Raw genomic sequence first — 27,045 nt, forward strand, 5'->3', positions numbered from 1 at the left:
GTTGTTGTGCCCTGCGCGCTCATTACACACCCTCCCACCCACTTCATGTTGTGTGTGAACCGTCTTAAAATGCACGCAGCAGTGCACTATTTACAATAATTTTTATTTTGTGTGCATAAATCACATTTAACTCACATATGGCTTGCATACCGACATGAGATAAATTTATAGATATCCCACTAATTTATTTGGGCCTCCTTACTTTCTTCCCAATAGGTTAATGCATATTGTGAAAGCAATGGCTCCATAACCGAAAGAGGAGACTGTATATATAAAAACAAATTGTATTTAGATTGCGGACAGATAATGTTGAAGCTTTGAAACAAATTATTGTTTTCTCCATAATTCATCAGAATAATTTTAGTGGGTATCTATATATGGATCACCCAGTATAAGTATACATTACACACTTACATTGCACACCACCACCACCACTACACCTTCGTGGTTTTGTTGGCTTTTTTCTTTAAAGGTCAGAAAACAGAATAGGTGAAATACCATATCATCCCACTGCAATTTGAAAATGGTGAATTTTAACAAGAGATTCTAAATTACACTTAGACCCCCCATATCATGTCCGGAAATCTATATTGAGAAGCCGCTGTCTTTAGACCTCAATGTTTTGACCTCCCGACCTTGGAACTGACCTGTGGTTGTCGTGGCGATGACCCCTGAGAGGGCCGGGGAGGGAAAGGGATGCAGGCGTGTGGCCATGGTGTACGACTGATTGCGCAGGTTGGAAGCTGTGAACACAAGACATAGATACTCCACGTAGCCATATCGACTGATGACGAACACCTATTAAGGTCAGCATGGCTCACAACAGTGGTGGTGACCTAAAGGACACCTAGGACTGGTTCAGATGATGATCACCTTTGTTAGCCATGACCAGAATTGAACTTGCGCTGTTGGGTTTGTAACAGTAACTTCTGTACGACTGCTTCCCACAAGACAAAGATCCCCCCCCCCCCGTATAGTTTTAATAGACTGTTGGAGCAAGTGTTGGTAGCGAGCTCTTATGAAGGCTGGCAACGGCACACAAGAGGGTTGGTGACCAGCAACACGCCCGACCAGCTTTGTCTCCCTAAGTGGTGATTGTTTACACACCACACCAGGTACTCATTTGAGGCTGAGTAGACCTAGGGGAGGACCAGAACTGGTTCAGATAATCGTCACTGGTGCTGGTCGTGAGCGGGAATCGAACTCGGGTCTCCGGGTTCGTAGCCCAGTGCACTAACCGCTGCATTACCACTCCCCACACACAAATGCGCACGCACACACACACACATGCCATACCATGACGTCCCTGCTTATATGAGCAATTGTGGCTGTCTTCGTTTCCACTCGCAACCCCTCCTTCAGCATAGGAAACTGCACATTGTCATGGTGGGGGCACAGTCCATCCATAGCAGGATTACCTTTGACTTCTCTGCAAAGTGTTATTAATTGTATCGACTCCCGAGTCAAGCGCTCAAACCACAGCAGCGCCCAGCAGGATGCATTAACGTCACTGCGTGCTAACACGTTAGGTGTGCGCGCATGCATTAGGCATGCAACAGCGTCTCCCCCACCCCTCTCAACCCTCAACACAAAGATCCGATGGCACTGTTATGATTCAGTCACCATTCCGTTAAAGAATCAATTATTTAACATCTCAATTTATTTCCATCTCAGGTATACAGTTTTGTTTCCTCCATCAAGTAAATGTTAAATTAGCATTTCACTTGTATACCATTTACATATAATTTTCATACACCATAAAATCATCGATTGAGTTTACGTGGCATGAGCTTAACATGGATATTAATTGATGCACCGTTCCGCACCTTTTGTGTGTGTTTGCTCAGTCAGTCAACCCATGGCACCCGGGTCTGCCCTGTGACACCCTACCAGCGAGCCTTCGACACTTCACATGCCTCAAAGTGCACATAGCCTGACGTCACCGCCACTTGGTGAATTGCGGTTGCTGTTGTGTTCACTGTGCACATGTGGAGGCAGGGGATGATGGGGGTGAACGTGTGGCGTACCGATGAGCTGCTCCAGCAGGGATGCGCGAGGGGGAGGGCTGGATGCGACGCTGCATGCGTCGACACCGCCGCCTACAACTCCGCCGTTACCGCAGCTGCTACCGCCGACTTCAACCGCTGCTGCCTCCACCCCGGAATCCACTCCAGCATCCACTGCCCTCTCGGGCTCCACGGGGCTCACGCACAGCACAGGCTGCGGGCACAGGAACAGCGTCGGCTGTAGAGTCTTGTGCCGGGCGGCAGGAACGATGATAGTCAAGGTCAAAGTTTTTTCTTGCTTCAAGGAGCATTGAGGTGGTGCTTATTTTCTGTTTACAGCACAGAGCCAGTGGTGGAAATTGCACATTCCTATGGTGTGAGCGAGTGCATCTATAGGACAACCACTGTTTGCCACTCGTGCAGATTAAAAAGGTCACTAAACGGCTATTCAATTATGTTATTACTTTCTCATGATATATTTCTTTGTTACTTTTTAAGAGGCTGCCTGCTGCTGTTTGATGCCCACTCACAATTTGACCCGTCTCGCCAGATCTCGAAAGGTAAGGAAAGCGTAGCCTAGTTAGTACTTGGATGAGTAACCAACATGCATGACGTGGATTTATAGCTTTCTGCAGGTTTATGTTGTAGGCAGCAAGCAGCAGTTTAGCAAAATGCATTGTTTAACTGTATTTATATGCCCCGGTATATGTACTCCCTGCCTTTTACTAAATGGCACTTACGAGTGTGGCGGAGTATAGTCAGATAATTCCCACGATCCACACTGTGTGGGGAGGCCCTCGCTTGCATGGAATCGAGTGTGTCAGCATAATATTATTTTTACGTAAATTTATCCCCCAAGAGTGCCAGCTAAATATTATTTATAAAAAAAATACTACTTGCCTGGTGGCTCAGCAGGAGAGTGAAAGGCTCGCAATCTGAAGTTTGCCAGTTCAAACCCTGGTTGATGGGCGATTCAACAAATTATCCCTCTCGGGTCAATAAAAAAAGAGTACCACTTTGCATGGAAGTCAACAGCGTAGGCATGTGGAATTTCTTTCACTGGCTCAGGGCTGGAAATCACTAAATTTTTAAAAAGTATATATATTTTTTTTCATTTCTACTGGGATTCGTACAGCAACATTTTTTTAAAACACAATTGCTCAGATGGAAAAGCTCATTCAGCATGGAAATCCCCAATCTAACAAGGAAGTATCTGCACTGAACAGGAAATAACTCCAGAATTGTATAATTTTCTGCTTTAGTCAATGAAGTGAGAGTCCACAACCCCCTGCAATCATCACAGCTGATACTATTTCATCTCATCTAATATGGGTAAATAAGGGTTCTTTCCAATTTGAACCTGCGGGGTTGTCCTGGGAAAACAGTCTTGAGAACCCACAACATTTCATTGTACAGAAAGCAGGATTTTGTTGTGGAAAGATGACAAAAGTTAATTCTTAAGTTAATTGTTTCGTGACAGTCTGTGGGTAGATGATACGTTAAATAGTTGGTTGTAAAGTGTCCCTCCCCACCCTGCCAATCGATTCGATTCTGTGTATTGTCACAAATTTGATTTAAGAATTCATTCTTTTTCGCATTAAATCAATTAAATACAACAGATACAAGTCGAAAAACGTAATTTATTACACACACTATTCCATGTGTGCATTGTAAGTTCATTAAATGTATATGAATGTATTCATTGATGCATGTTTACTCACTAAAAATTATGACTGGATCACGTGCAAATGTAGATATTTGGAATTGGTTTCTATTGCAGGCAAGCATTGCCGATTCATAGCTGAGGCAATCAAATATGCTAGAAATTATGCAAAGGAGTAGCAATCCTAGGCTTGAACTCAGCATTTCTGCAGTGCTGCCTGGGTACCACCTGTCGAGTCTCAGTATTCAGAATCAACTATCCACCTGGTTTAATAACCACAATTACCTGCATTAGGGATGTAGCGGGGAAAAATACATTTTCAAGGAAAGGAGATGTTAACTTAGTCATGAGTGAAAACTTTAGGCTATCGCTTTCAGCAGAGGGAGCCAAGGGGGCCACGGCTGGATCTTTCGCATGGGCCATAAGAGAAGTAGCGAGCAAGATCAAGGAGAATAGAGGACACAGGAGCAAGGGTCAGAGACCCCTCCAAGCGTATGATCGCGCACACACTCGCGAGCAGAACATTCGGCTATCAGAGTGACACAGAACAGGGCAAAGGAGGAGAGTGAGAGGCTTGTTCAGACACGAGACTTCTTAAGGGAAAGAATAACTTTCAAGTGGAGCCAAGAAGTGCACCAAAGGGAGATTTGGAAACTTTAAAAAGGTAAGTAACAAAAAAAGCTTTTAATGTGAAGTCCTTTCCGGTAATGTATCCTTCCCTGCAGGACAGAAGTAGTCCAGACGGGCACAATTGGCCAGGTGCGGGGATGGGGAGTTATTTTTATTTCATGCAGGAAGAGCTGGAAGGGTGGGAGTTTTCGCCCAGTGCTCATATTATTTATAAGAGCACATACTTACATTATACGGTGATTAAAACAGAGATCCCCCCCCCCAAGCATTTATTGAGGCCGGCATGGCACAGCACACAAGAGGGCTTGGGGGCGGCGGTGGCCAGGATCAAGCCGCATCACCTTTGCCTCGCCGGTGCCGATGTTTACACACATCGCACCAGGAACTTAATTCAGTCGACCTAGGTGAAGGTCCAGGAATGGTTCAGATATCACTTGCTGCCGACGTTAGCCATGGTTGGGAATTAAACTCTGGTTTCTGGGTCCTGAACGCAATATGACTCCCCCCCCCCCCCCATAACACAATGATTTCACACACACGCACAAACATGCACGGGCACGTACACGCACGCGCGCGCACGTACACAGGCAAATGTAATTCACGGATAACTAAGTACGCGCTCACACACAAGCATCGATATCACTCAACACATTTGAAGCTGGCATCCGGCCGCCGAGGGACCATGGGATTCCAGAGCTAATTACGCGTAGCGTAAGGATTTGTGCATCTCGTCATTTGTCATCGTTTGTCATGAATTGGCAAAGTTATAATTAATGTAGACGTGTGCAGACACATCCCGCACCTCACAAGCCCACAAATGTGTTAGAACTCTCATACAGATGCAAACAGACTGCTTCATTAAAACCTTTCAAAGCTAGGGAATATGCTTGCATTCGTATGACAATCAATTCTGTAAATGACGATGAAAACCCATAATCCTATGAAGTAGTATGACAGCACATTAGAAGCGTCAATGTGAATAAGTATGCATTCATGTCACATGGTAAGAAAGCAGAACTAACAACATAACAGTGCTTGGACAAAGAAACACTTAGTCATTTGAGCAACAACTGTCACCACAGCATACCGAAACGGATAGTGCGTGCTCTCCAAAACGATTATAACAAAAACAATGGGATTATGACAGTCGGTGTCTACATTGTGGGCACAAGATTGTGAAAGTTGTGATAACAAAAGACGATGACGCACGGTCAAGCGAGCGGTGCGCCGTCGCACTCGAGCGGGCAACGCGCTCTCGCATACGAGTGAGCGGCACTGTAGGGCACAGTTAGGAGGAACAGGCTGCCGCCGCAGCTGTAAATACAACCAAACGAAGCAGAAAATAAAGAAAACAAAGAACTTCGTGGGGGTCGAAAAACGAGTGCCCCCCCCGCCCCCCCCGTGGAACATCCTAGGAGCGGGAGACAGTGGAGTCGCCATCCAAAGTCAACAGACGATGAACTGCTCCCCCCACCACCCTCTGTTCCACCCCTCGACACCCCCCCCCTAACTAAAAGAAAACCCCCTCCACTTTAGGTTGAAAATGACTGAATGAGAGTCAGGAAACTAAATAAGCTACTTTTTTCCCTCCCGTTTTACACTTTTTTTGCCCTCCTCGGTTTCCACGGTTAATCATTTTGGAAGCAGCATTTCAAAATTAAAATTCCAGTGGGTACACGCATGCTGCTGGAACTCCCCCACCCTCTCCCAACAAATTACGCTCTGTTCTTTCTCACTGCATATTTATGTTTGTTGGCCATTTATGGGCAAATCGTACTCCTGGCAATATAAAACAAATATTAAGCAAGTTCTTTCCCGATGGAGGCAGGGAATGAATACAGAAATTAAAAATAGCCTTGCTTAGCCAAGCTTAGCCAGGCATTTCCTGTAAAAAAAAAATCCACGTTATTCTTTGAGTGTTTTGGGGGTTTCTTTTGTCCGTGCTCTGCCCATGCCTACACGCAGCCCCCTCCCCTCTTGGGGTCAACATTTCAAAGCAGGGGAGTGAATTTCTCCATTAATCCCTCAGGGACTCGGGGGACTCATGGCGCCAAGGGCCGGCTCATTGCTCAGCCGATCGGCTATAGCCCGTCAGTCAATGTAGGTGGCCGGTCGACTAGAAAGAGTTCCTTCATTCCACTCGATAACCTAGTGGGATCGCTCGGTGTGCTCGCCGCTAAAACATTGAGTCAAATGGACAATTCAATTCAGACAGATGATGCCCATGATAATAGGTTTTTCCCCTTTTTTCTGGTAACAAAACAGGTGTTAAGATGTTAAAACACCAAACTGAAACCTTGTACAAGGAATCATGTCTGCATTAACCACAATGCTTGTGGTCAGAATGCAAACCAAAAACATACTATGATAATATATGCTTTGTCCTTGAAACTGATTGGTCCACACCAGATAAAGTTTTCTTTTGAGCCTCGTTTCAAACGGTGTTTGACCAGAGGATACCAAAAGGCATCCTCTGGTGTGGACCAATCGGTTTCAAGGACAATGCATATATTATCAGAGTATGTTTTTTGTTTGCATTCTGACCACAAGCATTGCAGTTAATGCAGACATGATTCCTTGTAAAAGGTTTCAGTTTGGTGTTTTAACATCTTAACACCTGTTTTGTTGCCATAAAAAAGGGGGACACCCTATTATCATATTTTGGTACTGGCAAAGGAGGTCCCATGATGTAGATGAAACCTAATTTTTGCTTGTGAATTTTTCTGGCTGTGCGGAAGAGAATTTCACATACGAAATAGTTACGGCATCATTCAGGGCCATAGGCCACTGTGTTTGCCAATAGTGGCATAAATGCCAATGTTAAGGTGACCCGCAAGTGTATTTTAAAATATGTAAACAGTACACAATGATGCTCAGGAACATGAATCATTAACAGTGTCTATTAACATAATAATATAGAGCAGGCTAATGTTTCACGCTTGACCTAAATGTTTTATCGAATTTTTGTATGTTTTTGTATAATTTGAGTGAATAATACATTTAATAATGATGAAACATTTACGAAGGCATAATATATCATCTCAATGTATCGTGTAGATATTGAATTTCAATAAGTTCAAATGTCTGGCTGGTTGGACGAGCAACCCATTAGTCTACTGTTGTCCTTGTTCGAGCTCTTCAGCATAATTACGCACGACTCACCATCTAGTATGGCAGTGTTCTTCACACATTTTCAGAAGGGGACCACTTTCGCCGATAAGACATCAGTGCGAGGGCTGCCACACATTTCAAACCATTGGGTTTAACAGCATGATGGGGCATTTTCACATTTGCGTATTGTTGGGGGCCACACTAAAGACCACCAGGAGCCACCAGTTGCCCGCAGGCCTTGCAATAAAGAACACTGCAGTATAGTTATGCACGACTCACCTTATACATTTCATTCTTGTCTCAGAGGTATTTTATCTGCTTAAATAAAGGAGGCTATTGCCAGTTGTAGAGGGACAGTTTTAATTACGAATTTAGTGAATTTATATTCAAAACATTTATTTTCTAATTTCTTTATGACATCGGCACACAATGGAATAATTGCGTGAATGTCTAAGAGACAACAAAGAGGAGATGAATAGGCAGGGAAGGAATCAAACCGTAGATAAAAACCAATGCTCTTTGTTTATTTACCAAGGAAATCCCCGCTATTTGTTCAGGAGGCCCTGCTGTATTGGGATATTTGGCTAATTACATCAATGAGTGTTTGGCGACATGTGGGAAGAAACCTGAGTACCCAGATAACCCAGTGTCATACACGGATTTGCGTTCAACAGCTCTGCACGCATTTATTCAAGAATCTATTTCTGTACTGCCATATCATGGCCATCTCGTAGTCCCTCGTGAATACTGACCATCCAAAAGAGGCGTGCACTGCTCTAAGCACAATTTTTTTATGAAGATTCAACTATTCAACTGACTGCCAGGCTACAGCCCCCAACGCCAACAGCCGCTTTCCATCAGTATCAGCGCCAGCTAGGTCCCTTTGTCCCAGCGCTGCCAAGAATTCTCAGCCTCTGGTCCTCGGAGCACCAACAACAATAACACAAACTAACCTATATCATCAGGGACGCCCCCACTCCGGGACCCTCCGTTATTCAGAGCCCCTGGCCGTATAAAGCCGGAATTCGCAACCGTGGCTTTGTTTTTTTCCCCGATACCGAACTGTACTTTTTGTTCAAATTGAATGCAGCAGGAGTGCCGCATGTAACCTAACGGGCGACAGAGAACATTATTTCCTGAAGGATGGTCAGTCGAATAAGAAAAATGTTCCTTTCCTGTATACGTTCACTGAAGCAGCAGCAGCGTGATACATGACAGTTCTGCAAGTGCTGGCTGGGGACTGGATGATGGTAATACTGTACACGTTCACCAAGATCTCAGGAGGAGGGGCTGCTTGACAGGGGGGCAGCAATAGCAACAATGATATAAACATATAATTGATTTGAAGCTTTCGTGACTGCAGGAATCCATACTCTTTGGTTTTTTCGGTAAAGTCACGTAGGTAGAAAATAAAATAAATCACGACGTTTCGGGCGCTTGTGTAATAAATCACGACGTTTCGGGCGCTTGTGTTGCGCCCGAAACGTCGTGATTTATTTTATTTGATACGTAAGTGACTTTACCCAAAAAACCAAAGAGTATATAAACATATAATTCCTTTGATAAGCTTCCGTAAACAGCCCAAGTGCACTGGGGTAAGAAAAACTGCCATCGCTGCTGCTTTTTGCCCCGTTCTTCCACAAGCCTTCTGACACGTCAGCACTCTGAAGTGGTTGGCGATCGAGATGGCTAGGCTGGCTGGCGAGCGTGCAGTGATTGGCCACACCACGGTGTTTGTCGTGAGTGAGAGGCTACAAGGCTTTTGCATTCTTCACACGCGCAACTCTCAGTTAAACGAGACACTCCGACATGCCCGGCTGCTGGGCCAAGGCCAGAATAAGCAACGGCTACTCTCTCTCTCCACGGTGGACAGCTCCTGCGAGTGAAATGTGTTTGCTTAACGCATTTCCCGTGCACGTTTGCATGGCGGCGTGCGCGAATGATCTCGTGTGCGCGCAGGCACACGTGGGTTCTTGTGTGTCTGTGCTTAGTTAAAAAACAAAGTGGGGGTAAATTGTTTCCATTGCATCGTGATACAAAGTCCCGCATAGTGAACTGTATTGCACGTAAATACAGTTTTAATTAGATAATGTTCAATGTATTGAATGTGTTAAATATGCAGAATGAATTGCTTATTATTTATTTACATATTTACTTGCTTGACACGTCAAAAAAAAATGATCTGATGTTGAACGGCCATCTAAAAATGTCAGGGAATTGGGGGCAACTGTCCCCTTTGGAGACCCCTTGAGTGTGCCGCCGTCTGCGTGTATTATACACGTGTCATCCCAACTACAGCAGAAAGGACCATCCATTTCTCTAAACATATTTTTCACTCTTGAGAAATGCAACAAAAATGCAGGTATCTCGAGATACCATCAACTCAACTGTAAAGATATTTCATCACTACTTGTGCATACCTATCAGTGAACGAAAGCTGATTCAATTATCACAATTTGCATCTTACCAAGAGGCCTTCATGGCCTCTAAAAAAGACTTTGTTAGACGTAAAAAATTCCTGGCCAAGATCAGTGGCGTAGCTTTCGCGTGTCCAGGCAGTACATTTTCATCGGGGCCCATGGGTCAGAGGGGCCCAAGGCACTGGGCTACGAAGAGTGGAGAAAGTTGGACAGAGGGCTCCATTTTATTCCTTGCACCGGAGCCCATGTCTGCCCACTCTTGACCACAGGTCTCCACATATTCAAGTGATACGAAATTAATAACTGTATTTTTGGAATCAACACAGAAGTAGGAAACACTCTACACTCGATGTGAACAGGAATTTTTGGGTTTAATTCCCATCAAGGCGGCCAAGATTTTTGATAAATGTCTTTACCCATTATTCCCAGAGATTAAATGAGAAAATTGCACCAAATTGCTTATGACGGTGGGTAAAATGTGGGAACCCTTAACATTACCATCTCATCTGGCCAGTGTGGAAGGGTGGGATAAATGTCTCCCTCAAACTATGAGCTAAGCTATCGGCAAAAGTGTGACGCTGTGAACGGCACTCCTTTTTATCTTTATAATTGAGGCACATTCCAAAAATACAGCCAACATCGCAGAACCATGAAGAAAGGCAATTATCTTAAGCAGTGGCTTTTTGATCCGCTTTAAAAAAAAATATTTTAACGAACGCAAGACATTAGTCACGAGTTTGGCAGAGCACTTTTGTCTCTTGGCACAGCAAGCAAAAGTTCAGCTTGGGTGGCGCCGAAAAGTACCTTAAAAATAATCGTTTCATACATCCACCCTCACGTTGCCCATGCCCTCGTCCTCCTCACTGCGTAAGTACCGGGCAAAGTACGATTCACCCCATTGGTACAATTCACACTATGATTCACCTTAACCCAACGAGTGACTGAATGGATCATCACGATTCGGGTTCACGATTTCATTGATTAACGGACGTTTTACCATTGCATTTGTGTTTGTTCTTCTGTAAACAGATTCCATCTTATAGGTATGGTGTTTTCACTCGAGTAGCCTGAATGGAACATTAACATAACATTTGCGTTTCATTCACAGCCCTTTTTATCAATCCACTGCTCAATGAAGGTCTTCACCACACTGGTCAATGTGGTTTGGTAAAGAGGAAGCTGGGGACCGTTTATGAGGTCACTCACCACTGATGTTAACTGTAGCTCGTAATGAAGGTCACCGGGTTCATTATGCAGCTCGCAATAACAACTACACCTCCACTCCACCCTACATTTGCATATCATCAGCCAAGAACAATGCACTGCTGGATGAAGGCCCCCCAAGTCATAACCGTCGTCTTTTATGCTCTTGCGAAGAAACAATCCAGCACTTGCACGCGAGCTAATAGCTGCCACCCTATCATTTGATTTACAGATTTCCCAGGACAGTTATCTCAACAAGGGGACAATCCTATAAAAACCAGGACAGATGACAACCGCACCGCAACCCCCCCCCCCACCTGCTGCCCCCCTGTGCAGCTCCTGCTCACTCGCTCGCAGCGCATCACACTCACCTGTTCGTCCCCGTCGCTCGCCCTCCGTGCCACCGCAAGGTGGATGCGGCCGCGCTCACTCCCATCCGTGGCCATGCACCGCCGCAGTGTCTCCATGGCGGCGGCATTGCTACGGCCGAGCAGCGGCTCCCTGTTGACGGCGACCAGCTGATCGCCAATGCGCAGACGCCCGTCCTGCGAAGATGCGTGCAACAGCAGCGCGAGCGTGGCGGGGAAAGTGTAACGACTCGCCCCCAAGTGCTCCCTCGCCTGCACCCTTCCCAAAACGACGATTCTATGGATTGTCGCGACGCGGGGGTCGTGATTTGATCGAAATAATTCTGGCTATTTGTGGCAAGTCACCAATTCACCCGCCGCACATCAACCTCATTACCCTGCCAGCGGTTTCGTGAATTGTCACAATACAGTATATTTTTCTTTCTCCAGAATTGGAATTTTTTTTGTATTAGCTTGGAAGTATTATTTCTCATTTGTTCCATCTCATCTGTGCAGTTTCGTTTATTTCCATATGACTTACTTGCAATGTGCATGAGTCAATGAATTGGTGCACATCTCTGAATGTTTAACGGATTATTATGATGACGAGTATTTATCTGGGACGTACCTCTCACCTTGTAAATACCGCCTACCAATCACTGGCTCATCAAGCCCACAAAACCCCTTCCTAGCACAGCAATAAAGGCATGTTGCAATTAAATGCCATACGTGATTTTATAAGTTGTAACGATTCAGGGTGATGATTGAATTTAACCATCAATTATTTTGGTGCACTTGTGCTACATGTACAATCTATCACTGTAGGCACATCACGATTCATTCTTATAAGCATGGTATGACGCATATATTATCAGAGGTGTTACAAGTGAGTGTAGTCGATAAACTCAAGAATGGTAAACTTCGTAATTGAATTGCAGCAGCATCAGTGCCAGTTATAATCCAATTGCATTAGAAAGCAGCCACCACATTCTGCATCTATACCTACGTGCAGGGCTTTAATTCAGCTGGGTTTCTCTGGGTCGGTGGCCTGGAGAATATATTTCTATACCACTCACACCACATCCAGTAGAGCCCTCACTATGGCTGTGGCTAATACTCGCGTGCCTATCCCAGTCTACCAACGAATCCGGAAAATATTCAGCGACGATTTCAGCCTTTCCCAATGCGATTAGTCTCTTAACCTAGCGATGCAACTGCTCACTCACCTCCACCCACACCGGATTCTGGACCCTCACCCTCACCTTGGCGGCGGCCCCGCCGGCAATGATGGACTTGACATAGATGCCAAGGTCGTGGGCGCCGTCGCGGCTGCGGTTGCCCTTGACGCTGACCCCAAGGCCCGCGGGGCCACACTCGCTCAGCGCGATCTCCAGGTTGAGGCACTCGCAGGGACCCGACGCCGTCACGATCATCCCGCCAGAGCGCTCCGCCTGCTGCTGCAAGAGGCACGGGTGCGGCGCAATGTGGCTCAGGAGGGTTGTAGGAAGAGATAAAGCTCTGTGAGCCAATGCAATGATAATCGAGGGAAAAGTGCAGCCCCTCTGATACTAGATTAAACTAAAACGATTTTTATTCTACCAGGTAAGGTCCACTGAGCTATATAGCTCTTTTTCAGAAGCGACCTGGCCACAAAGGATAGCTCAACAAAGCAGCTTATCATGTGTAAATTTATAGCAGCCAAATACTCTGAACACATGTTTCTAAATCTGAAAGGAAAATCCAGAGGACTCGGAGGAAAATCCACGCGACCATGGAGAGAACATGCAAACTCCAAATATACAGGTGTCAGGGACAAGATTTAACCCACGACCTCCTGTATACCAGACGAGGTATTTAATATTTCTCACACAACTGCTAGCAGAAGTCCCTCAAGCAGGGGAAGCTCAGAGAGTCTCTCTAGCGAGAATTTGGCCTACTGTTCCACGCTGGCCAGATGTCTTGGAATATGTTGGGAGTATCCACACTTTACCCCACTACACATGACCTGTCCAACTGTGGTATACTCATTTATATTTCTGGGTGGACAAAGGTTATTATGGAGGATTTAAGAAACTTGCACTGTTGTTTTGACTGCCACGTCAGGAGAACGAATCAAACCGGCGACCCCTAGATTGCAAGTTCTGTGTGTTAACCATTGCACCAAGGATCCCTCATATGTATGTATGTATGTTCAACTTCTTTTGCACCATACATAGCCAACCGTGATAATCGGAGGTGCGGTCATACAGACTATTGTGGCAAGCCCTGTTAAATGAGCACCGTACACACACATGCACGCACACAGAGGCAACTACAGACATACGTAGACACACAAGATATTCACATAAAGAGACAGTCACTAGCCACTTCAAAAACAACACATACAAACTCGCAAGCAGTCATCCTGAAAGACAACCAGACATTGACATCCACATTTATTCAATTTCATCTCCAAGGAATCTTGGGTTATATGTGCGCACCGTGAGCAGAGATGTGAGTGATAAAAAAAAGCAGAATCATTACAACCATTCAGAGGCAGAGTGGCGAGCCCATCTGGCACCCACCCAACAAAGAACATGTAATCTTCTATATATATAAAATCGCAAATCTGTCTGTCTGTCTGTGTGTGTGTCTGTGTGTCGCCGGACTATACGCAGTTTCATTGGACGAAATGTGAGGGATTTGCGAGACATGATTGGTCCGTTTGGTTTTCCACGGCGGTTGCCCCTGGCAACGGGTAGCGACGCATTCGCTGCGGGGTGGACGCCATTTTTAATTCCCGTTAAAAATATGCGCACGCATTAAAACGCGACTCTGAGGTAAATTCATCAAAGTTTCACGTCCTCTTCACTCCCCCCCCACCCCAATGTGTGCAATTACTATTATAGGGTCGGTAGATAATAAAATTATAGCGATTAGACAGTATTATTGTAGCGCGGGGGGGGGGGGGTAACGGCCCCAGTACCCAGCCTCAGCCGGGTGGGCAATCTAGGCGAGGCCGGAGGCTCTGCATGGGACTAGGCCTCACCACGCCACTCTGACAGGTGAGTACTTTGTGCTATACAGTCCATAAATACTGCTATAGAGTCAGCATGTACTGCTGTAATCATAGCAGGTACCACCACAGTATGCACTGCTGCAGTGAAAGCAGGTACCACCACAGTCAGTACGCACTGCAGTTACATTATTAAGAGTAGTTTTGAAATATTTTTAAAACCCGGGCAACGCTGGGTACTTCCTGCTAGTGAGAGTTAAAATTACGTCTGGATGCATCTGCTTCACTAACCTCGCTTCCTGCACATCGGCAAGATGATAACACTAATTAATTTGAACGCTTTCTGTAAATGATGAAAAACTCATAAAACACAAAGTGACTTAGCTTACAAATTTTAAGAGTCATAATAATACCCAACGCAAAACGGTGATTTTTAGATGGAAAAAGGTACAACAGTGACTACTGGATTGGTCATTTGTTTATATTATGCCTGGCGTCCTCCCTAAGTTTGTGTCTACAGGATATCAGGTTTGCAGTCTCCAGTGTTGCTTGCAACTGTTTTAAAGATTTTTTTTTCCAAGATGTGAATACTTAAAGTGCTACTCGGAGAGCATAGATATTTGGTAAAACACAACAGTGTCTTCACGATTTGTGCGAAGGATTCACATAATGGTTGGTGCAGAAGCCAAGTCAATCAAGAGAGAATCTGGACTTGTGCACATGTCCCAAAGTGATTAAAATGAAGAGGCACTCATGTGCAAACACCGTAGCTTAAGCGAGCGAGTGAAAGAACTAGCTGCTGTGCCAATTTAAAGAGGGGCAGGTCAGTTAGCTAAGTAGGTGGGTACTTTATAGGGAGTAGATTTGCAAGTTAAAGCTTGCACAGCTATAGGGACGTATTTTTGTGAACTATAATGAAATAATGCGTAATAAATAAATTCAGTTTTAGTTGGGCGGTGGTGATCCAGCATTGTGGAGGAGAGGGTTTGGTGGATCACTGAAATGTTTTGAAACTCCCTTCCCCTTTGGGCGACCTGGAGTTGCCATACCCTGGCTCACAAGGAGAAGGCAGAATAGCAGCAAGTGTTGACTAATATCGTCTCTGCCATTTGTATGAGATAATGTTGCCACCTCGCATGCATGGGTTTTCTCCGGATGCTCTGGTTTCCTTCCACATGCATAAACACTAATTCATTGTCTGAAAATGTCTGAAAAAAATAACACTCAATGCAGAACCCTCCTGAAAAAGAGTTCTTGGACAAGTTGTAGATTCTGCAGGAAATTAATAATTATTAAGTTGGCAAGTGGCCACGTAAGACTGGCAAACGGGCAAAGATACAAACACATTAGTAACTTAGAAAGTGAATGGACTCGAAAGCAGGTAGTTCGATTTTTTTAAGTTGATCATGTTAGCAGCACACCTGGCAGGAAATTATTACCTAATAATTGAACAGACAATGGAGCTGCTCAAGTTATGTGATTTACTACTGGAATACAATTAAACACAACGTAAAAACAAGAGTGCAATCTGTGCCATCTGGCTCCAGCCCAGGATTTGGCCTGAATAACGTACGAGTCATTGATATGCCTCGCCTATCCTCCTCTGCACAACTGTCAACAACAAGGAACCAGTATGTACGACTAGGCCTTATGACCATACATCGAGTTAAGAGACGGAAGGCATGGGACACAGGTGACAGGCATATACTATACAACACGATTTAGATTTAAACAGCGTGTAAAGTCAACCACATCTTAGGACGCTGAACAAAAACAGTGGAAACGTTTGGTTTCTCGAGAGAAGCAGTTTGGCCTTGGCAGAGGATAAAAGGCAGGTCCTATGCCAGGACTTGAAAAGGGGCAGGTGGTCGACAGCACGGATAGCTGGGGGAAAGGACTTACAAAATATAGCGGCAAAAAACGTTGACTGAGGCCTTTCATGATTGATGGAGCAGAGTGTGTGGGAGGGAGTGGAGTAGTGGTGAGTATATGGAGGATCTTGTGAGTGCGATTTTTAATGCGCCTATTCTTATGCGTGATAATATATTGTTTTAGGTTTATGCTAATAATATACAAATGCTAGGTTCAGACTAATTAAATGAATGAGAAATAACAAATGAGCTAGAAAAAATTAGACGGACAATACAAGAGAAAAGACAAACGAATTGATTTTCAAATTGAATCCAGACCTGAAATCACGACATTCATCAACTTGTCAGGTAATATGAATCATTACATGCCTATTGGACACTGCGTGGGAGGCGTGGCATGAATAATACAGCATAATGATGATACATGTCCACACATGAGTACAATAATTAAAGTAATTGAAAGACAAACATTTTCTGGATGGAAATTAATTTTAAAAACGCATGAAACACATGGTTAGAATTGTTTTTGCACATCACAGACACACACACACTACTAGTATGGAGCACTCTCACCTCTTCCAAGAAGTGGAAGAGTAAGCCAAAATAACCTCGATAAGAGCTCTGTAGAGCTGCCTTTAAGTGGAGGTCTTACCATCACCAGTGGCGTGAGCAAACTATTGCAGTTCTGCACCTTTACCTTTTTATCATACACTAACCAGACAAAAGAGACAGGCGGCAGCCTATTTTACAAAAGCTGAGCAAACACCTCTGGCATACAGATAACAGAGGCAACAACACCAGCAGGATGCAAGTGTGAGAGATTTGGTTTGAGGGCTCCCGACGACGGGAGTTTGAGGGAGCGTGTGGAGGCACCTGCAGTGGCGGGGGCAGCAGGGCGTCATGGCGGGACACGAGCAGGTCGACGGAGGAGCCCGGGTGAACGCCACGCAGGACGCTCACCACCTGATCTTGGGACATGCTGCTCACGTCCACCCCATTCACCTGCGCGCACATGGAGGAAGTGCACACGCAAGCACATGTCCCACATTTCCATGAGACAAACTTTGGAAGTGCTGGGTCAGCACAGCATGGGTAATGAGGCGTCTGCTGATCGGATCTTGCAAACGCATTTATACAGACACAATACAAGCACACAAAGGCTGCCAGGGCAAGTTCTGTTAGCGAGTACCTCTTAGCTGTGGCAAGTCGCACAGTGGGGTGATGTGGACAGCAGTACACTGCGATGTTTATACACCGCACCAGGTTCCCATTTAAGGCCAAGTAGACTCAAGACTGGTTCAAATATCAAGCACGACATGCTCAGAAATCCAACTCAGGCCATTATTTTGGTAGCACAGTGCAAAAACATATACACCAGCACACCCGACACAAAAATACCCCGTATAGCCTTAACAGACTTTGGCACAAGTGCATTTAGCGAGCGCCTATGAAGGCCAGCACGGCACATGAAGGGGTGGGTGGCCACCACTGTGCCCAGCCGCCTTTGTCTCCCCAGTGGCAATGTTTACACATCGCACTGGGCACTCACTTGAGACTGCGTCGGCCTAGGGGAAGCCCAAGACTGGTTCAAATAACCATCACTGGTGTTGGTCGTAAGCGGGAATCGAACTCGGTTTGCCAGGTTCATAACGCAGCACGCTAACCGCTGCACTACTGCTCCTAACGCTCCCCACACACATACACACACATGCCATACTTCCCATTGTACACCTGCCACATTTGGGTTATTTCAGAATGTAAAAAAATAATAATGAAAGAAGACTGCTCTGCACGTGTCCAAGTACAACCAGATGACCCATAGCCACCCCTTCCTGATCGCCAAAGCGCCGGGAAAACGAGAACAATGTTTATCTGCAGTTCCATTTTGCCAGTTCGCAGAGGGACAGACACAAGCTAATGCATTCCGACATTAGAAAAATAAGCGTGTGCTTTGAAACTAAAGAGTGCGTTAAAGTGATCCTGTTCCTAACAAGCGGTCGCATGCTCCGTCAAGTTCCTTGATTCTCAACGGCAATGTGTGCATTATTAAAGGCACAAGTTTAATCTTTTATTTTGGTCATTTTAATATAAACTTAACCCTCTCTTTGTAATCTAACGCTTCCATATGTATGTCTATAGAGATGAGAGATATATTATCAACCTATTTGCCTCTGTACGCCTCGCATATTAAATACAATTTTCCTGCTTTCATAAATCATACAAATTGCTTGACATTTTGCCCATTTCCATTAAGATCTTTTTAATTCTCTCACTTTGGCTCTCCTGCCTCTCCCCTTCCCTCCCTTAAATCCATCACATCCCTCCCCTGCTTCCTCCATCTCTCTCCCAAAACTTGCTGCGCTCCAATGACCACCCCTATCCTCTCCTGCCTTGCGTCATTATTACTACGTCTCTACATATCTTATTTAATTATCAAACTATCAAGATGTACCTTTTTTGGCCATGGATAATTAAATCTAAATGCATTATTTCATTACTGTGCGGGAATTATTTAACAATGTTGTAATGCACGGGCTAGCAGGGGGAAGTAACAGGGCAACAGTTTGTCCATATAGCCCACACGCCACAGAAAAAAGGTCCTAAATCTGCTAAACACAATGTTCATTCTTGCTGAGAGACTGCACAATAAATCACAAGTCCTGCCATTACAGTGAGGGAAAAAAGTATTTGATCCCCTGCTGATTTTGTACGTTTGCCCACTGACAAAGAAATGATCAGTCTATAATTTTAATGGTAGGTTTATTTGAACAGTGAGAGACAGGAAAACAACAAAATCCAGAAAAACGCATGTCAAAAATTTTATAAATTGATTTGCATTTTAATGAGGGAAATAAGTATTTGACCCCCTCTCAATCAGAAAGATTTCTGGCTCCCAGGTGTCTTTTATACAGGTAACGAGCTGAGATTAGGAGCGCACTCTTAAAGGGAGTGCTCCTAATCTCAGCTTGTTACCTGTATAAAAGACACCTGTTCACAGAATCAATCAATCAATCAATCAGATTCCAAACTCTCCACCATGGCCAAGACCAAAGAGCTCTCCAAGGATGTCAGAGACAAGATTGTAGACCTACACAAGGCTGGAATGGGCTACAAGACCATCGCCAAGCAGCTTGGTGAGAAGGTGACAACAGTTGGTGCGATTATTTGCAAATGGAAGAAACACAAAAGAACTGTCAATCTCACTCGGCCTGGGGCTCCATGCAAGATCTCACCTCGTGGAGTTTCAATGATCATGAGAACGGTGAGGAATCCGCCCAGAACTACACGGGAGGATCTTGTCAATGATCTCAAGACAGCTGGGACCATAGTCACCAAGAAAACAGTTGGTAACACACTACGCCGTGAAGGACTGAAATCCTGCAGCACCCGCAAGGTCCCCCTGGTCAAGAAACCACATATACATGCCCGTCTGAAGTTTGCCAATGAACATCTGAATGATTCAGAGGACAACTGGGTGAAAGTGTTGTGGTCAGATGAGACCAAAATGGAGCTCTTTGGAATCAACTCAACTCGCCGTGTTTGGAGGAGGAGGAATGTTGCCTATGACCCCAAGAACACCATCCCCACCGTCAAACATGGAGGTGGAAACATTATGCTTTGGGGGTGTTTTTCTGCTAAGGGGACAGGACAACTTCACCGCATCAAAGGGACAATGGACGGGGCCATGTACCGTCAAATCTTGGGTGAGAACCTCCTTCCCTCAGCCAGGGCATTGAAAATTGGTCGTGGATGGGTATTCCAGCATGACAATGACCCAAAACACACGGCCAAGGTAACAAAGGAGTGGCTCAAGAAGAAGCATATTAAGGTCCTGGAGTGGCCTAGCCAGTCTCCAGACCTTAATCCCATAAAAAATCTGTGGAGGGAGTTGAAGGTTCGAGTTGCCAAACGTCAGCCCCGAAACCTTAATGACTTGGAGAAGATTTGCAAAGAGGAGTGGGACAAAATCCCTCCTGAGATGTGTGCAAACCTGGTGGCCAACTACAAGAAACGTCTGACCTCTGTGATTGCCAACAAGGGTTTTGCCACCAAGTACTAAGTCATGTTTTGCAGAGGGGTCAAATACTTATTTCCCTCATTAAAATGCAAATCAATTTATAACATTTTTGACATGCGTTTTTCTGGATTTTTTTGTTGTTATCCTGTCTCTCACTGTTCAAATAAACCTACCATTAAAATTATAGACTGATCATTTCTTTGTCAGTGGGCAAACGTACAAAATCAGCAGGGGATCTAATACTTTTTTCCCTCACTGTATGTATGCCTGCCGCTCCCAATTGAAATTTCTACTATTCACCAATACTTGAAATTTTCAGCAGCAACAAAATACATTTCTGTGACATAAACAGAACAAAAATTACTTGATGTACAAATCGACTATTTAATCATTCATACAAAGGTCAAAGAATAATATTTCTACAGTAGTACTACTCATTGGTTCTGACCTTTGACTCATGACCAATGACCACAAGTTCCTGACTGCTCACCCTTCATTATTATCACCGCAATAGCCACGGGCTGACCTCTGACCCATCACCAGGATGCCCTCCGATTCCAACCATTGACGCATGACCAATGACCTCAACCTTCCGAGTGCCGCCCCCTTACCATGATGAGGCGATCTCCCGCGTGGAGGCGACCGTCGGCGATGGCCGCCCCCCGTGGCAGGATGTGCTTTATGTAAACGTGACCGGGCCCGCTGACTGGCGTGTCCCGCGACGTTAGGCTGAAGCCCAGTCCCTCCGGCCCTGAGCAGAGTGGAACAGGGAGATATGATTAACCTCATTATTATTGTATCTTCATTGTAATTCTTTGTTACTAAATACTAGAATTTAACGTTTTTCAATTATATTTATTCAATGCAATAGCTTTTGTCCCTTTTCCAGTTTTTTTTTTCAATTGCACTTATTGGTGCAATCAAGTTAAAACTCTCCACATATCTGCACACTCAGGGAAGCACTTTCCCATATGCCCCTTGGAAGAGAAATCCTCGTCACATGGGGTCATCAAGTTGTTCTAAGAACCCTAACTCAATTCTCATATTAATAACAAACCCCGATGCCTGTAAACAAACCCCACGGAAACGTCACCTTTCTGGAGCTGCACTCTGAACCGCCGGCCTGAGTGCCTGCGTGGCACGACCGGTGAGGATGCCCGCTCCGCCTGCACGTTGGCCAAGGGGGCGGCAATGGCCGCCACCGTGCACGGAAACGTGGGAAGATTCTGAGAGCAGGGCGCTCGGTGCACTTGCTGGCAGAGAGGCAGCGTGTGGGCCGGCGGGCCCGGCTGCGGGCCAGGGCCACTGCCGTCGCCGCCGCCGCACCACGCCCAGCGAGCGTCCTGCGCGGCATCTGTAAATGCCGCCGCCGCCGCTGCCGCCACGGCAGGTACATGCGGCCGGTAGAGGAGGCAGTCCTGGAGGAGCCCGTTGGGACTGAGCGCCGTGGACACGACGCACTGAGCGCAAGCCCCCACGGCGCTGGTGGTGGCCCCATCGTCCGGGCGACGCCAAGAACCGCAAACAGCGCCACCACCACCATTGAGCCCCGTGCATGCCACTGCCGTGTCCGCCGAGATGGGGGGTGGCGGTGGTGGCCCCCAGTCAGCGCGAGCATCCCACTCGCCGTGCGACTCCCACGTGGCCCCGCGCGCATCCCAGCTGCCATGCGCCTCCCAGCCGAGCACACGAACGTCACCAACGGCGCCGCACGGAGACACTTCCCCCCAGGGAAAGGGCCGCGGCCGGAGGAAGGCGGCACGGGACGATGGAGAGGCAGGGGAGGCCGGGGAGGCCGGGGAGGCCGGCGAGGAGAGATCACGCTCGTAGGCCTCACGCTGAGCAGCTGGGACGACCCACAGCCGAATGACCGAGCACTGCATGGCATGCCGGAACATCTGCTGCGCCCTGCCAGTGGTGCAGAGTGTTACGCGCGAGGTTATGGTAAGGGGGTGCAGAGAGTATTGACATGCAAATGGATGTACTTGGAGGTGGACAATTCGACTGGTTTTGTTTGGAGTGAACGGTGTTTATTTGGCATGTAATGATGCATCAAGTTATTGATTCAAAGCGATTGTTATGCTCAACGACAACTGCGTAAAATTGTACGTGCAAGAAAAGTTTATATTTCAGTTGCATAATGGATATAATTGCTGCGCGTGACTCCTGCAGCCACTAGAGGTGCTACATTCACCACGATGTTAAAATAATCTTGAAATGAATCGCGACATCTCTTGACTTCATCAATCAAAATTACTTGGTGGTGGGCGATGCGTTCTACTTCTTTTGGCAGGGTTGCAGGTGGAAGCGGTGGCATAACATCGAAATGAAACCCCAAATCGTGATCATTCATTGAATCGAGTGGGGGGAGGAATGGTTACTGGCCTAATATTAAGCCAGATATGCAGAGGGATAAATGGGTGGATGATGTGGAAATGTAGTGGATTAATTCATTAATGGGTTGATTGACTGATATGAAGATGTGTTGACTGAATTATTGTGTCAATGGCTGATCTAAAGATAAGAGGATGAATATAGCTTTGGCTGATGTGGAAATGTGATGATGAATGAATCAACTGCTGATATGGAGATGTAACGAATGACTAAAATGGGTTCATGACTAATGTGGACATGTGATGACGATTGGAGGGGGAAAAACGGCTTATGTGGAGATGCGATGAACACGTAGGTAATGTGAGGGTGAGTGGATTCATTAATTCTCAGAGAGAGGGTGCATGAATGTGTGCATGTAACTCACAGCTCAAAGCCGATGTCTAGCAGCTGGCGCGAGTTAATAGCGATGATGGCATCGTTCGTGGAGAGGAGGCTATCGCGCCATGCGCGGCTCTCCTCCTCCAAGTGACGCACGCACAGCCCCAGGCTCCTGGAAGAGATATGTATGCACACAAACACACACATGCACGTACACACACACATGGATCCACATGGATGTACACATGTGTACACAAAGATAAAGATCCTCATATAGCCTACATAGACTGATGGGGGGGTTAGTGCTGGTTAGTGAGTATATATTTAAGCCTACACGGAGAACTGGATGGGGGTGTGACCAGCATGACCCCCTGCCGCCTATGTCTTCCCATTGCTGATGTTTGGAGAACGCACAAGGTGCTCGTTTATGGCTGAGTTGACCCAGGGCCGATGTAGTAGTCACTAATCACTAATGCCAGCTGTGGTCTGATATAGGCAGAGTAATACTTCTCAGCAGAGGAGACAGGTGCTGCTGGACTACATTCATTATCAATTGAGGAAGCTCTGACATCAGAATACTGAGCCAGCACTCCTGAGATTTTGGATTCGATCTGGGTTGTAGCTGCCTATGGTTAGATTTGGTTCTGAAATGTAGTAAGTTGATGGTCTCAGCCGTTTCTTATGACTGTACAAAAAAAAACTCATCATATTAAAGTTGGGGGTTTTTTCACTTAATTTGGCTACAGATTTAGCTCTGAGAATGAATACAAATATAAATTTAACAGTGACACGATGAATATTTCTCTGTAGCAGAGCACATGGAATATGCTGTGACCCACAATGTGGAGGATGACGCACTACTCTGCAAGAGCTATGAATGCATCATCTAATGAGACATGGCGCTGATGGCCTAATTTGTACAAAATTTGGAAAAAGACTAAAACAAATCCACTGCCCTGCATAAACAATGATCCAGTAATCCCCCACACCACCCCCGGCCTCTTGCCTTCATGGCTGTCCACCAACCCCGTTACCTGCTGGAGGATGACAGGAAGGGCACCAGGTGTATTCCCAGGGGACCCCCGTCGTTGGGGATCTCCACCAGCTGAACCATGTCACTGTGATGGGAAAAATGCAAAAAGGAGGGTAAAAGGAACGAAGGGAGATGATAATGACACAACCCACAGTGGCCAGAATGACTTACACAGAATATTCACCCCTGTGTGTGTGTATATTGGTGTCGCGGTTAGTGCACTACGCTATGAACCTGGTGACTGAAGTTTGATTCCTGCTCATGGCTAGGACCAGTGACAATTATCTGAACTGGTCCAGGGACTCCCCAATGGCGACTCAATCTCAAATGAGTACCTGGTACAATGCGTAAACATTGCCGCTAGGTAAAAAAAGATGGCCGAGTGTAGTGCTGGCCACTCATGTGCCGTGTCGGCCTTCATAGGTGCTCACCAACGGCACTTACCCTGAAAGACTGTTCAGGCTATACGGGGGATCTTGTTGTTTGGCTCATGTGCCCGTGGGTTTGTGGCCACAATGCCACACTCACCTGCATGTGCCGGTGTTGTGCGTGTGTTTTTGCGAGTAGTCTGCGTGCCCCACTGGATCCATGCGATCATCGCTCCTCTCCTCGCATTCTCCATCATCCTTGTGTTGACAAAAGCAGGATAGGGTTCATAAGACAGGGCATTTCAGATCAGTGTCATTTACTTAATCGGGTGAGAGTCGTTTTTCAAGGGAGATGTGGGAAAGAGCATTCTAAAAATAAACTTTTAAACTTCAGCTGATGAGTTATTTAAAAATGTGATTCGCTCAAGGCATATAATTGGTTGCCCTCTGCACACTTCAATTAATCTAGTTTACAGGGGCCAATAATACATCACATATCATCACGTTATAAGGGGAGTTAGACAAGCAGACATGCTTTTGGCAGTGCTATTCGCAGCAATATTGGAAGATATAGTATGGAAACTGAATTGGAGGACCACAAAAACACAAATCAAAAACAAATTATTCTCATGCACAATTCGATGCATTTATACGCAGTAATTTTTAATCGAAGAATAACATTTATCGTGACATATCCAGTAATCACACCAGGGAACTATCACATCATCGGGACATTTGAGTGGGGAACTCATGGCCCACACAGGCCATATCCAGCCCACGACTTCCTTTCATACAGCCAGCAGACAAATGAAGCCTATTGCTTCACAACGGTCCACAAATGTAATTATGCCTATCCTATAACTGCAAGAAGCATCTTAGCCCCACTAATCGGGCACAAGAAGGCAAAATGTTATACCTGACAACACCGTATTTCTCATTGTAATGCCACACTCAGTTAATTCCGTAAATACAAAGGCATCATCACACTCGGTCAGCGTGCATGTTATCCGTCACGATAATAATGGATAACGTCAAGGCATGTGCTCGTGAGATGTTAACCTCCTCGCCTGGTATGCAGGATGCCATGGGTTCAAAACCTATCCCGCCACCTTGATATTTGGAGTTTGCGCGTTCTCCCCGTGGTCAAGTCGATTTTTCTCTGGGTCTTCCAAATTTTCCCCTCCACATTTAAAATGAACATGTGCTTAAGAGTATTTGGCTGCTATAAATGTCCACGTGACTAAGCTATTTTGTTGCGCTATAATTTGTGGCCAGGTCACTTCTGAAAATGAGCTCTGGAGCTCAGTGGGCCTTACCTGGTAAAAATAATAATATTTTTTTAAAGAAAGTCGAATTCGGTCCAAATTAAGGAGGTTTTCCCCACCCCTCTGCATTAAAGGGATGGGCGTCTCTTGGTGCACCTGATCCTGCCGCTCCAGCCAGCGGTCGACCATGGGGTGAGCGGCACTGAGGGATGAGCGAGCGGCTACGCGCTGGAACGCTCCTCCCCCGGCGTGCCGCGCCATCGGCCCACACCCGTCCCCGCCCCCCATTCTCCTCGACACCTCCGCCTTTTGGGGGGGGCGGGGTTGGACAAGGGAGAGTGGGGACGAGAGGGAGTGAGGGGTTGAAAGGAGGAGGCTGGCAATAATTGCAGCCACTCCTCGTATTTGAAAAATGTATTTAAACAAAACAGAGTATTGTGATGATAATACTAGTATCCTTTGAAACTCCCTTTTTCAAAAACAACAACAAAATAATTCAATAACTATTGTCATGAATTAGTTTACGTTTGGAAATTTAATAAAAAATTTAATAATGGTGCCTAACTGAAGCAGGTGGAGTGCTGCATCTTAATGCAGTTCTCATCTGTACATGCTCCTCTGTAAATGCATGTGTGCATACGTGTGTGGACATGTGAGTGTGTGTGCGTTGATGTGTTTGCGTGCATGTTTTTGTGGAGATATGAGCATGTGTGGGTGTGTGAGAATGCGAGTGTGTGCATGCATGTGAGTGTGCATGCATGGTTTGCGTGTGTGTACGTGCGTGCAAATGCATAAGCATGTATGGACATGGGGCATGTTTAGAAATTGATTGCATATGTGCAAGTGCGCAACGTGTTTGTGGGATTTGTACAGAAGTAAAGCCATTAAGAATGCTGGGGCAAGGGCTGTCAGTGGAGAATGGTGGTACCGTGAGTTTTCAAACTGCGTCAGGTGACAAGGACACTTCAGTTCAATACCAGGCTGTGGTTAACTTCACGATCAAGTATTATCTCATTCTGTTCCTCGGTCTGCTCCTAGGTTGACTCAGGCTTAAATTACTACCTGATAAGTGCATAAACATCAGCTCTGGCGAGACAAAGGTTTTGGCCACACCACGTCATGGTACGCTGTGCTGGCATGACTAGGTGCTGGTGTAGCGGTTTGTTTACTGCACTATGAACCTGGCAACCTGTGTTTGATTCTCAGTCATGGTTAGCATCAGCGGCGAGTGATGTGGTGAACCAGTTTTGGGGCACACAGTCTTGGGCACGTTAATCAGCGAGTGTGGTTAAACAGCACCCATAACCGATATGGCATAGGAAACCTTCATCCAGTAGTGAATTGACAAAGGGGAAGTAAATTGCTTTAATAATTATAACTTAAGAGCACGTGCCCAAAGCAGT

At 45.8% G+C, this 27,045-nt stretch overlaps 1 protein-coding gene across 4 annotated transcripts in view; it reads right to left on the bottom strand.

Moving 5' to 3' along the window:
- Nucleotides 1-27,045, bottom strand: part of LOC144932897 (partitioning defective 3 homolog) — a 211,071-nt gene that overhangs the window by 81,602 nt on the left and 102,424 nt on the right. For 3 of the 4 annotated variants that reach the window (XM_078857306.1, XM_078857298.1, XM_078857289.1), the window contains exons 5-15: nt 25,799-25,948; nt 24,538-24,635; nt 24,011-24,094; nt 23,023-23,148; nt 21,358-22,172; nt 20,876-21,015; nt 17,120-17,248; nt 12,643-12,837; nt 11,405-11,578; nt 2,028-2,220; nt 648-743 (exon numbers count right to left, since the gene is read on the bottom strand). In XM_078857306.1, coding sequence (XP_078713432.1) covers nt 648-743; nt 2,028-2,220; nt 11,405-11,578; nt 12,643-12,837; nt 17,120-17,248; nt 20,876-21,015; nt 21,358-22,172; nt 23,023-23,148; nt 24,011-24,094; nt 24,538-24,635; nt 25,799-25,948 — 2,200 coding nt within the window. The remainder of the gene's footprint in view (nt 1-647; nt 744-2,027; nt 2,221-11,404; nt 11,579-12,642; nt 12,838-17,119; nt 17,249-20,875; nt 21,016-21,357; nt 22,173-23,022; nt 23,149-24,010; nt 24,095-24,537; nt 24,636-25,798; nt 25,949-27,045) is intronic. The other variant, XM_078857312.1, reaches the window with a different exon arrangement.

The sequence above is a fragment of the Lampetra fluviatilis genome, chromosome 1 (assembly GCF_964198595.1).
Source record: "Lampetra fluviatilis chromosome 1, kcLamFluv1.1, whole genome shotgun sequence".
NCBI lineage: Eukaryota > Metazoa > Chordata > Hyperoartia > Petromyzontiformes > Petromyzontidae > Lampetra > Lampetra fluviatilis.